This window comes from Drosophila melanogaster, chromosome 3R (genome assembly GCF_000001215.4).
Source record: "Drosophila melanogaster chromosome 3R".
NCBI lineage: Eukaryota > Metazoa > Arthropoda > Insecta > Diptera > Drosophilidae > Drosophila > Drosophila melanogaster.
Genome location: NT_033777.3, coordinates 1,959,459 through 1,973,311, shown reverse-complemented (window position 1 = coordinate 1,973,311; position 13,853 = coordinate 1,959,459). Strand labels below are relative to the sequence as shown.

General features: G+C 36.7%; 1 protein-coding gene across 1 annotated transcript in view, besides 1 other annotated feature; it reads right to left on the bottom strand.

Moving 5' to 3' along the window:
- Nucleotides 1–13,853, bottom strand: part of Myo81F (Myosin 81F) — a 1,965,857-nt gene that overhangs the window by 559,621 nt on the left and 1,392,383 nt on the right. The window contains exon 16 of the mRNA NM_001316563.1: nt 11,797–12,192. Coding sequence (NP_001303492.1) covers nt 11,797–12,192 — 396 coding nt within the window. The remainder of the gene's footprint in view (nt 1–11,796; nt 12,193–13,853) is intronic.
- Nucleotides 652–941: a mobile genetic element.

Sequence of the window (13,853 nt, the reverse complement as noted above, 5' to 3'; positions counted from 1 at the left end):
TTTCTTAGTATAATAAAAAATTTGGACACTGTGTCGACTGTTTTTTATCTAGTTTCCCTCTTTGGTCATGTATAAGGGATCTTGCCTAATTAAAGGATTCCACCAGAATGGTTGTATGCTTATTAGCAGTTTGTTATTGGATTTTTCTATTCTGAGACAAATATTTATATGACTTATCAATTTTTTTTATTTCATTTAAAATGGCTGTTAAGTTTTGCCAATCCATAATTTATTTGAAACATTTTAAAGTATTTAAAAAAAAATTTATATTTAAGTAAATTATCATTTTTGTCTTGTTTTGTACTAAAAACCCACTTGCAATCTACTATGTTTTTATCCTTAGGCATTTGCACTAAGCATCAGGTATTATTTACAAAATGAGAATTTAATTCGTCTTTAATGGCATCCTCCCACAAGGTTCTGTCTTCACGAGTTTTAATCTCTTCATATGTATTGTGTTTATCATTTAAACACATTTGGGTATTCATCAGACACTTTTCTAAAAATCTATATGATAACTTTGGTTTATCTTTAATTCTCTCTCTGCGTCTAATTTGTTCTTAATTTTTATTTTCTTTTATCTGGATCTGGATCGGTATTCTCGAGACAAGTGGAATTTTCATTTGGATTTTCACCAGACTTCGAATCCATAGCTCAAAGAAGCTGGGGTCGGAAAAATCGAATTTTTGAAATTTGAAAGCTGGAATCGTTTGCCCATTTTTTGCCCATGTTTGCCCACCAATTAGTTTTTTTTGCCCACGTCCAGTTTTTGAGATATAAATTTTGGAAAAAGTTCGAAAATTTTCGAAAATTAAAAATTTCGCTTTTTTCAATTTTTTTTTTTAAATCGCAATAACATCGTAGCGCCAATTCACATATTTTAGGATCGGCGGATAGAAGCACTTACTTATATGATGATGATGAACATACATAGACATAATATGTACATAAAAATATATATACAAAAAATATATATGGAAAAAAATTTATGTATGTTTATCAACACTCTCCAAGCTCAAGAAAATTCTGGAATAAAATATTTTCCATGAAATGAATCAATGATTAAGAAAAATTGATGTTACAATTCATGAATGATTAACACTATGGAAATATTGAAAATGTATGTAAATATATAAATAACTGTTCTTTTGTAACTAACTGTGCTTTTGGCGCCACATCTTACAATTATTACATACATATGTACAAATTTAGTTTTAATAGGTGAAAAATCGAAAAAAACATTTTTAAGAGGTGGGCAAACGAAAAAAAAACAAATTTTAAAGGGTGGGCAAACGAAATAATTTATTTTTAAAGGGTGGGCAAACGTTAAAAATGAATTTTAAAGGATGGGCAAACGAAATTATTTAGTTTTAAATGGTGGGCAATCGAAATTATTTAGTTTTAACAGTGGGCAAACGAAAAAAACAAATTTTAAAGGGTGGGCAAACGAAATAATTTATTTTTAAATGGTGGGCAAACGTTTTTTATTGGAAATTTTTATTTTAAAGAGGTGGGCTAATGAAATTGGGTGTATTTTAAATGTGGGCAATCGAAAAAATTTTTGTTAAAGGTTTTTTAAAGGGTGGGCAAACGATAAAAACTAATAATATTGGTTGGGCAAACGTTTTTTATTGATAATATTTGGTTTTAAGAGATGGGCAAACGATTTACTCTCTGATTAGACCGAGGTAAACTTAAAAGCCTTATATTTTCTAAAGTATACATTTTTTCAAAATTCTAAAGGGTGGGCAAACGTGGGCAAACGATGTTATTGCGATTTAAAAAAAAAATAATTGAAAAAAGCGAAATTTTTGATTTTCGAAAATTTTCGAACTTTTTCGAAAATTTATATCTCAAAAACTGGACGTGGGCAAAAAAATCTAATTGGTGGGCAAACATGGGCAAAAAATGGGCAAACGATTCCAGCTTTCAAATTTCAAAAATTCGATTTTTCCAACCCCAGCTTCTTTGAGCTGCAATTATTCGAAATGAGAATGCTATGTGCGCACATTATGTAAGTTAACAAGAGCCAACGAGCTAGACCAGTTGGCTCAGTGCACGAAATATAATATGATAACGTTAAAGTGCTGACCCAGCATCGGGCCGGAAACCCGAGCGCAGCCGGCAAACACAGCATATTTGCGTGGCCGCTGCGAGTCTTTTGTTAGCTGTAAGATTCATTTTTAAGTTCAGTTGATTTTTGACATTAATAAAGAGCGGCTGCTCGTCAACCTTATTACTCCGACTGAACGTCGTAAAATATATTTGTATTAATTACTCTGCCAGACCACAAGGCTGGCAGTTAAAAGAGGAAAGTTCCTCTCAACATAATATCTGGGACTGCAGCAAGGGATCCCCCCTGCCATCGCCAACTTTAATAACTGGCGCCCAACCAGTGGTAAAAACCACCACCCACCACCACCATCACCAACACCGCCCACACAGCTACTAAATTTGCGGCAAAGCAAAAGACAGCGGCGCGGGAAAAGTGAAAGGAATTAGTGACAAAATAACACACACACCAAAAACAAAAAGTTATGTGAGTGGGTACCGATGCTAAACGAAATTTAAGTCTGTGAATATTAAAAAAAAAAGAAAGTATATAAAAATAAAAGAATTATTAATCCAGCAGATGCGCTAAAACATGGTCTCGCATCAATGTGAATAAAAACAAATATCATATAATTGTTTTTTATAACAGCGCATACGTTCGCTTTTCATTTGTTGTTGTTGTTTTGTGTTTCCATTCGATTCAAGCGCGACATTCGACGCTGCAGCCTCTGTCTTTAGTTGTTGTTTGTTTGGCTTTGGTCAACTGCTGCCCACACAGGCAGCTTTTGCATACCTAAGCGAATTGGACTGCTCATGCAGCCCAGTTTCTCACAGTATAGGAATAGTACACCATACTCCACGGACTCAGAGTCCGATTGTGAAAATCATTGTGTGGCCAATACTTTAGCGGACGAGGCTGCCAAAAACGAACTCGCACAAAATGAAATGCGTCAGAAAATTCAGGAACTGGCCAGCCAGTTGGCAGCAACACCTCAGCAGTGGCCCCCGCAATTAAAGCTTACGAACCCATAGACATAACTAGTGGTGTACCATGTAACATGACTTTAGACGCCGTTAAATATTTGCCTGAATTCTCGGTCACAGGAATCATATGTTTCGTGGCGACAAGCGGCGGTTGCTGCGTATCGCATATTTAAAGATTACAACGGCACCTCTCGCCATTACGAGGCGGTGACAATTATTAGGAACAAAATTAGGGGCGCGGCCAATAACGTCTTATCCTCGTTTGGCACCGTACTGAATTTCGATGCCATTATAAATCGGCTCGATTTCACTTACAGCGACAAACGGGGATAAGACGGGGATGCAACATGACCCTGTTGGAGTATTATGATGAGGTCGAGAAAAAACTCACCTTACTCACAAATAAAGCCCATATGTCTCACGAGCCATCGGCGGCAAATATATTGTGCGAAAAATTCCGAGAGGACGCCTTGCGTATTTTCATCTCGGGACTTAAACGCAACCTCACTGACGTGCTTTTCGCGGCAAAGCCGAAAGACATGCCGTCAGCCTTGGCCTCAGCGCAAGAAGTGGAATCTAACCACGTGAGGTACGTTTTTGCAGCTAGTTTCGAAAGAAGTCAAGAAGACAAAGATCACAAACCTACTGCAAAAGCGCAGGGTCGCCAACTTGACAAGTACGACCGCGATGACCCACAACCTAGTAATGCCTTCTGTCTTGGTCAAGTAACACAAGTTGCATTCATTTATTATATTTTGAATTAGAGGTTGGCAATTTGGAAAATAATGGCTTTCTTTAATTAACTTTGTCATTCTTTGGATACCTGGGTGCAAGAGTTTTTTATGTGATTGCAATATGATTTCTTTGAATTCTGCATATGAATGCCGGTTCATTAATAAGATGAGACTACGAATAATTTTTGTGTAGTTGGTATTAATGATTTCTTTATGCGCTGCTTGTATAAGTTCAAAATCTACATCACTCATAATGTACATGGTAATGTATTTATAAATTCTCTTGTCATTTTATCATAGAAGATTGTAGTAATTGATTTACCGAAATAGGTTGACTTTTCTACTTTATTTTGATCTGTTTTAACGAATATTATTATTGGTTTTTCTGTTAAGTGAATAAGCTCGCTATTGTCTTCCTCTGCGCTATGTTGGGTGACTTTGCTATAATGATTCTCTTCAATTTTGATTCGTGATAATGCATCAGCAACTACGTTCTGTTTGCCCTTATAGTCAATAGTAAACTGAAATTCTTGTAATTTTGTTCTCCATCTTTGGAGTTTAGCAGTTGGTTCTTTTAATGTATGTATCCACCTAGGAGGTTGATGGTCGCTAGCTTTTTCGAATTGTCGTCCAAGTAAGTAGTGACGAAAAGTTTTATATGCCCACACTATGGCGAGTAATTCGTGTTCATTTTGTGTTCTGCTTGTGAAAGATATTGGATGACCGTTTTGAGAAAGAACGGCAACAAGGGGTACGTTACTAGCATCTGTGGTAAGGACAAATCTTTTTTCAAAATCGGGGAGTTGTAAAATTGGTTCGCTTATTATCAAGGCTTTTAGTTTCTCAAATGCATCTAAATAATTTGGATTTTTTGTGTCTATTTTCATTCCTTTTTTAAGACATTGTGTCAGAGGTTTTGCTATGTCAGCGTAATTAGGGATAAATTTGCGGTAATAACCGGTTAGTCCGAGGAATGCTCTGATTTCTTTTACTTTAGTTGGAATTGGGTATGAAACTATAGATTTTACTTTAAGAGGGTTTGGTTTAATTCCATTCGGAGTTATAATATGACCAAGAAAACTGGCTTCTTTTTTTAAGAATTCGCATTTGTTTAATTGCACTTTTAAATTTGCTTCGGACGATTTATTAAAAACCAATTGTAATTAATTTAGATGTTCATCACGCGACGAAGAAAAAACAATTATGTCATCCAGGTAAACTAAACAATGCTTTTTAGTGGTCGAAGAATGTTTGAAATGTTGCGGGTGCGTTTCTGAGACCAAATGGCGCATCCGAACGTATTCGAAATGTCCGCTCTTGGTGGAAAATGCAGTTTTCTGAATTGAATCTGGGTCCATTTCTATTTGGTGGAAACCCTTTCGCTAGATCTATTGTTGTAAAATATTGACACTGTCCTAGTTTACCAAGTATTTCATTTATGTTTGGCATGGGATATCTATCTGGAATTGTTAAAGTCATACAAGTCTGGACCGGAATTAATTTCTCATCTGATACTGGTAATTTTTGTTTTTGAATGTAAAAATAAAGATTTTTATTTGGGTCTAAATTAATTAATATAGGTATACTTAATTATAAATTGAAACTGTGGAATTTTTATAATTTATAATGGATTGTCCATCACTAAGTAATTTTCTGCCAATTAATAAATCATAATCTTCTGAGAAATCATGTAGATAAATTTGTTCAGGACTGTTAAAAATATTGTTACTGGGTATGGTAATAGACTTGTTTAGTATTATGGCACCCTTAGATGTAAGAACTTCGCATTTAGTGTTTTGAATTGGGAGACTAAAGAAATTTTCTCTCATCATGTTAATGGTCGATCCTGTGCTAATGAGGCATTTGTATTTATGACCTTTGTGTGTAATTTCTATGTATTGGTGTTGTCCGAGGCTGGTTACCGAAAATTCTCGTTAGATTGAGAAATATTTTCATTTAATTCTGATGGCGTCATAAGTTGGTTACTGTCAGCACGGGTTTGGTATTGATTGTAGAGCTCTTGTTCATAAAAGTGTTGATTACAGTTTGGATCAGTTGGTCCATATTCTTGTGCGTCTTGTAGTCTAAGTTCGTCGATGGACATTCTTGATTGATCGCTGTCAGCTGGTCTAGGACGTTTAATAGTTTGTTTAATATTGTAATTGGGGTGGTTAGTTATAGTTTGTTGCGTGTGTGGAAATGAATTCCTATTAAAATTAGGTTATGGGTTTGCAAATCTAGTTACACCGAAGTGATTTTGTCCAGGTCTTATGTGTGGTCTGTTAAACATTCGTCGATGTTGAGTTTGCATGGGTGGATATTGTGATTGAATTGGTGGATACTGGTATGGTTTAGGGAAATGCTGTAATGGTTGTTAATATGGTGGATATCTGGATTGATAGTGAGTTTGAAAGTTTGGGTTCATTTTACTTGCATGGAAAGTATTATTTTCAATTTTAGTTTTAATATTTTTTTTTTCGAAATTTTGCTTCATATAAGCGTTTGCGTGTTCTTCATAAATCCCCTCCTTTTGTTCTACGTTTGTGCTTAATAGAGTACCTAATTGCTTGCAAATAAATGATAAGGTCGGTATTATTACCTTCTAGATGTAGGTTAGCTACTTTCAGCTTCCTCGCAGAGGAAGCTCTTAAATTTCCTTTGTAAGGTGTTTCTCGGAAATTTTCCAAAAGTTTGTCCTATGGCGTTTGGGGTTTGTATTCAGCAACTACCCTTGACCTCAAGGTGTACCAATCCTCAATGTTTGAAAGTCTCAATGATCCTATTACTTTTCCATCTATGTTTGGTTCCACAGCTCCGAGTAGAATGCGTCGTTGTCGCAGGTCGTTAGTTGGGTAGAATTCTAGGATGTAATCCACTCTACTAATGAACGTATAAAGCGCTGAGGGATCTGCATTAAATGGGAAAATGTCTTCGCGCTTCACCTGGGTTGTTTTCGTTTAGGGTTACGAATTGTGGTTCGGCAACCTTAGTTTGTTCCATTTTGTATTTTCTTTTAGTTTTATTTCGATAGAGTTTATTATGTTTTCACGTTTTTGTCTTCTCTAGTTTTTTATTGTTTTGATTTTTGCTGCTGCACTTATAAGTTGATTTGGATGTATAATTTTTTTATTTGCTTATTTGGTAGCTTAGTTAAAAAAAATTTTTACTTTTCTATAAATTTATTATTTGTAATGTTTCTTTCTTCTGCCTTTATTAGGAAAACCCCATGGAAAATCACAAACGAAATTGTGTACGAGTATCGGATTATAAAAGTTAATTTATTACTTTTTTTTAGTTTAGTTTTTTTAGTATAGTTTTTTGTTTTGAACCGAATAAATGATCCGTATCAACGCCAAAATAAATAAAAACTCCGAATAAATCCGCTTTGCGTTTTTATTGATTGAATATCAGCTTAAGACTGAAACAATTGGTGTGAGAAAATCTTAGATGCACTGGGTTAGTGGATTGTTTACTTGATCTGAGCGAGAACGCCTCTTGCTTATGCTTATGTGCATACATATGAAAAAGAATTCTTATGTGCTACGTGGCTATGTGCCTGCCTAGTGGATGGGTTTTGATTACGGCTTGAGTGGATGCGCAATATCGAGAAATGTTTGTTTATTTTACAGGAATCGATGCGGCGGACCACCGCGGTCGGTAACCCGTTTGCGTTATTTTGCACCTTTGCGAAGCTTGTTTTCAATCTCTTCGAGACGCTCTTGTATCGTTGTCGGAATGGCTCGTCCTTTGCTAGTTGGGTCATCTCCTTGACCAGTCGTCGTTGCTGCAGTAGTTTTATCCTTTGTCCACTCCTTTAGTGTTTTTTGGGTGTGCCATTTCGCCATCAATTATTATGTTTTATTTTGTCATATTTAATTATTTATTAAATTAGTTTATAGTCGAACTAATGTCAGTCGACTGTAATTATTAGCACAACACTTTGAACACTCTGGACATTGTCACGGTCGCCATGTAATGAGTGCTAGTTGATTAAAGTATTTAGTTGTTAATTTCGGATTTGAATGCCCAATGTGTGCTGATGTTGGGTTCAGCTAACCCGCACATATATTGCTTATATCTATGTATTCTTATTTATACATATGTATGCAGAAGGCATGCATTTAATTATTATTAAATATTAGGGCAATTAATATGTCAAAAACAATTATACATAATAAAAATATATATAATGACATATCCAGACCGTTAGAACTACTGTCACATAATAGAAAAAACCCAAAGCAAGGCTAAATGGAATAAACCCATAATCGTCCAGAGGATGAAATCGAAAACACCAAACAAATCACACACCAGTAAACCAAACATCCGTTGCCCAATTTTGTCAAATCAGTTTATTTCCACGTTCCAAGCACAAACGCACAAGCTCGAAAGCAGAAGTTTAAATTTCAATAAATAAAAGAAAGTCCATATTCAAAAAGTTCGAGACTGAGGCTTGAATGTCAATCAATCTAGATCAGTTTGAGACCTCAAATTAAATGGTCGGTGTTCTTCAAAATAAAGATTTGTAATTATTCAATTAAATAAATATATAAGATATGATTTAATGATGGACGCGGCAAGGTAGTTGCCCGCGAACCCCTCCGCCAGCCCCGTTGTTGCAGGGAGATGTCAACGTGGCACGTTGCTGTTCACGTAGTTGCTGTTGGAATAAGCCGGTAGCAGGGTCGTAGCTCCGACTTGATATTTACGGCAGTTATTTTACATTAACGTCTCTTTATTTCGGCTTTCAGTTCAGAATTAAGTAACACAAAGAGAGAGAGCTTAAGATTACCCTATCTTGCACAGATCACGGCCGCCGACCAGTATCCGAAGTATAGCTTCATGTGCCGGTCGTCGTCACACGCAGCTTTTCCTGATGTTACTTGTTAACTTATATACATAAATATATATATAATATTTATTGTAAACTGAACCTTGCTACTCTATATATTAGCATTCCCTAAGGATGCGTCTGAGAGCTTTCGACAATAAACGATAGGAAGCAGATTATATTGAATCATCACAAGCTAGTTACAAGCTCGAGAGAGACTTATGCAATTCTGAGAGATTTGCCGGAAGAAGGAGCTACAGAAACTGGAGGAGACTAGTTGGGTTCCCCGGTTACTGAAAGCTGGGCAGGACGGCTGCTGATATCAAAGAAAATAACCAGTTAATGGTTAAGCAAATCGATAATGAAATGCTATACCTCACCAACTTCAACGGAACGCTGACGACAGTTGCTAAGAACGATCACTTGGTCGGGGACGACGGCCTACTCCAGCTACTCAATTAGTCAGCTCATGGCAATGCCGGCCGTACTTAGCCACGTAACAGCTAGTAACTATCAACTTTTCCTAGAATACGTACACGACGAGAGCATGAGAAACCTGGAGAAGATGACCGACGTGACTGGAGAACTGCTAGCCTTCCTCACCGAGGCAGTACCTGCTGTCCTTATATTTACGGTTTCTAACTTCCTATACACTGTGGTCCAGAATTCGATTTTGTTGGCATAAAGTTTAAAAATTAAGCTATAGACTTGAAACTGTGTACATTTTGTTGTTAAATTACAAATAGTTTGCACACAAAATTTGAAGTCCGTGCGACCAAGCCCTCTCTTGCCTCCCATATTAACTATAATACTATTATGATTCAGGAGTCAACGAAATTGTATTATTCTTTTAAATATAATAAATGTGTATAAATCTATTGTTTTATGAATAATCGGCGTCTTCTTCTTCTAGTTCTATATTATAAGTTTCCGAATCTGAACACGAATCAGAATGTGAATCCAATATCTTGTCCGATGGATAACGTTTAAAAGACTTATTACTGCCATCGGAAGTGGTTTTTCCTATTTTTTTCTCTCTGTCTTTTTAACAAATTATTGATAATAGTAAGTCCGAGGAATCAATCGATCTGTGGAAAACACCACTCATTGTATTGATTCGACTATTTTTCCTGGCATGTGATAGTCGGTCCCTTTTGTAAAGTTTATTTCAGGCTTCACTCGCATTTTCGCCTAGGCATCCAAGTGGAACGAACGCCGAATTATTGATTTGAAATCCGTAGACCAGTACTTTATGGATCGTTGGTGACGCAGGATACCATTGATATGTTTGCATATATAATTGAAAACTTATATTGCAAAAAGAACAAAATTTGTCGGAATTTATAAAATAGTTGAATATCGACGACAGTTCGGAACTTGGGAAAGCTCTCCTTGCCGTATTACCATCATTGCTATTGGCGCTGCCATTCTGCTTCGGCATGCTTACTCAAAGGCCCATTTCTCTCCACATTTCCTCCTGGATATATTTTTTTCGAATACTTATTTTAACCTTGTCCTCTCCTTTTACACGCCACTTTTTTATCTCAGCTCTATATGATACGATTAAAACAAATTAAAAAAACCGGATCCTAGCATGTAGTGGACTTACCCCAAATTGTAAAGCTTAAAGCTCTCTTAACTAAAATTTGTAATTTTCAATATTTGTGTTGGGCTGACTCCACAGATCATCGGACAACATTGAGTAGATTTAGTGTCTGTTAATACGTTTAGGACTTTTCCATCTTTAATTGTCATTTGCATTTAATAGGTAACTTCTATGTCACGAGTTTCAACGCATTTATAAGTGAATGGCATAAGATTATTAATTTGATAGTCTTACTGATTTTTTTCCATAATTATGTGGACAAGACCTTTATAAACTCAATATTTATAGGCCTGCAAAATCGAATGGAATGCGATGCTCTGTTAATCCAGATATGCCGATTAAACGAATCTATAATTTGTATGGGTATGACAGAAGTTACAAATAAAGATGGATCAGAAATTGGTGTGCCCAGTGTTTCAGTTTCAAATTTTCTGCTTGTTAGCATTATGACCAAGTTGTCCCATCAAATCCTTAGCTGAAAATTAATTTGATTTAAAGATATTTGGAAATTTCAACTTAATTAATCTTTGCGCTGTATGATGCAAGGGATTTTCTAATAGCTCTTGTGCAGTATTTTCCATTACTTACATATATACCCTCTGGTCGGCACTGTAATTTTGCTTCATTCACTTCATCATAGGGCGGATATATGTATGTCGCTGTTATGGCTTTTATTTAAAAGCCTGGTGCTTATAAATTGCTGTTTTGTCAGTGTGTTTCCTCTAAAAGAGGAATTGGTTTCTGCCATTGAATTTGAATCAAGTTTCCAGTTTCCTTTTTAATCTTTCTTCTGCATTTTGGTAAGATAAGTTTCGGCGTCCCATTTGCTTTTTCGATTCCAGATTATTGTTGTTGATTGCAGAATAAACGAAATCTGAAACAACTTATTTGCCGATTGTCTGAACTCGAACTTAACTTATACAATGAAATTGTAAGAAAACGAGCAAAAATGGGCGAAAGATATTACTTTACGGTGAAAGACAATAGTTAAAGGTACAAACTGGCGTTTTTAACATTTGTAAGAAAATGAGTTATACTCGACAAAACACAGGGGACACGTTAGAAAACAAAAACAGCACAACTACACATCCATTAACTAAACAAACAACATACCTTGGGGTTTATTTTCCTTATTTTACTATAATTTATGGATGCGTATTAACAACCGTACCACGTGCAAAAGTAAGCAAATAATGTGGCGGGAATTGCATTCTCTCAATCAGCTGTTTAACACTGCACCCCTAAAAGTTCATAAAAAGCTTTAGTGAAGCTTTTGATCAATATCCTTTTTTTTACTTATTTATATGATCAATTTTCTTTTAGAAAATAATTGCAAAGGACCATATATTGACAAAAAATTTCGACTTTATGCCAAAAAAAGAATTCTTTTTCACATACTCGCCGTAGCGGCGGTAACTTAAGTTAACTTATATTATATATACAATAATATTTGGGTATTAACTGCACCTTTAAACAAAAAAAACGAGCTGCTAATAAATAAAAGTGTTCATGATTTTCGATGACACGCTATTGAAGAAATCAACTATAACAACTATTATTAAACTATGTTACGCACATATATTACTTACCTTCACAACGCTGTGAACTGCTTGTGAATATAACATGCTGACTTCGACAGGATCTTGTGATAGTTCATGAGTTGATTTAAAAAGCCTTTTCTTAAAAACAAATTGATTTTCACCTGACGAAGATCCATTTGTTGTTTTTTTTGTGCCTGCATATGTAGCTTGTTTCATTTCCCATGATGATATTACATCATACAAATAATCATAACTTTTTATGTGTTCTTCACCGTCTGGGCGATTCTGATAGATTGCCCACCCATCAGTAGTAGTTAAGTTGAGTTTTTCAGCCAGTTTCTGCACAGCGTCACCAGCCGTATCCGTCGGGTGTACATCAATTGCTTTGGTGCGTGCGTCTAAGAAAAAAAATCTGCACACTATTGTTCCAAGGCGGCGCATAGCCTAAAAAATAAAAAAAAAAATAATTTATTATAATTCATGCATAATCTTTCTCATGCTTAACAAACAAGCATATATATACAAGTTATTGTCCTACAATCGATTCTCTCACATATTGTGTTTCTACATGGTCTCTGGGTAAATACAAGTGCCCAAAATGCTGACCAGAGGCCTGCATAGTCTCCGCTGCCATCAACGTCAACGAACGGTTAAAATGCGACATCAACACTTCTCCGCTGCCGACGCCTGCTGCAACGATGCCGACGACTTCACTTGATTGCTAGGGACTTATAGGGAATATTTTGTATGTTTTGTATTAACTGTAATTATTAACTGGCGCCTGAACAGGGACTAGCGAATAAACGGAGTGCTGACGTGGATTCCCCAGTAGCCCATGCGAAAGGGATAACATTAACCCAGCCAGGAGGAGTGACCGCAACCATTTTATGTTAACTATCAGCATCGCCATCACGGATTGATGACTCAGTAAAAAAGAGTAGAAGTAGCAGTGCAATCCAAAAACGGTGAAACGACGAAGTGGCGACACACACGACACACGTACGACGAGAGCGAGTTACCACCCCACCCCTTAAACCCCCAAGCCACTAACAAATCGGACACCGAACCGGGATGACGACAACTGGAGCACCGCATCGGGACGAATGCTGACTTAGCATTCAATGTTGCACAGCAACATTGTCGGGCAAGGGACCCGGCTAACCAAATGCTGAAGTGGCATGGAAATTATGTTTACAATAAAAACTATGTATAAATTAAACAATTATTAAGTTATTTCAAATAAAAACGCCTTTGGCGTTGCCAGCACTCGGATCATTGGCAGTGTAAGCTACAAAGCCGAATAGCTTAGGCGTCTCTGTCCGCTTGCAGTGTGTTTCGCTGAGCAGTAACACATGGATTTCGTGACGTCGCACGAAGCACTCCACTTCAGGCAACTTCGTGGATACGCCGTCGGCGTTCCGCACTAGGATGCGCAGCGGCATCATTATGGCGCTTGACCGGCTTGGAGAGCAGTGAGCAGATTGATAACCTGCGCCTGCTGCTGTGACTGTTGCTTCATCATCATCATCATTAATTCCATCTGCTTCTCTTAAATCGAGCCACTAACAAATCGGACACCGAACCGGGATGACGACAACTGGAGCACCGCATCGGGACGAATGCTGACTTAGCATTCAATGTTGCACAGCAACATTGTCGGGCAAGGGACCCGGCTAACCAAATGCTGAAGTGGCATGGAAATTATGTTTACAATAAAAACTATGTATAAATTAAACAATTATTAAGTTATTTCAAATAAAAATTATTCTTCTTTATTAGCTGCATCAGAATACGACTGATCCCTTTTAAGCTCTGTCTAAAACTAAAGTACAATTTCATATTCAAATATTTATAGCGGCACTTCTGCCTCTGTCAACGTTGCGCTTCGTGAATTCTCACTCCACCACGTCCAGAATGATAACGCTGTGCCTGTGGGGATCTGTGGTGTCCGTTTACAGTAACCGCAAATTCCGTTAATTTATCGCAATAGATACTACCTACTAATAGGTACTGACTTAGCATTCAGTTCAGTATCATTGACCTTGCTTATGATAACTCCTCCCTTAGTTAAGTGAGGGCCGTCCTCGGGTCTATGCAGAGCTGTC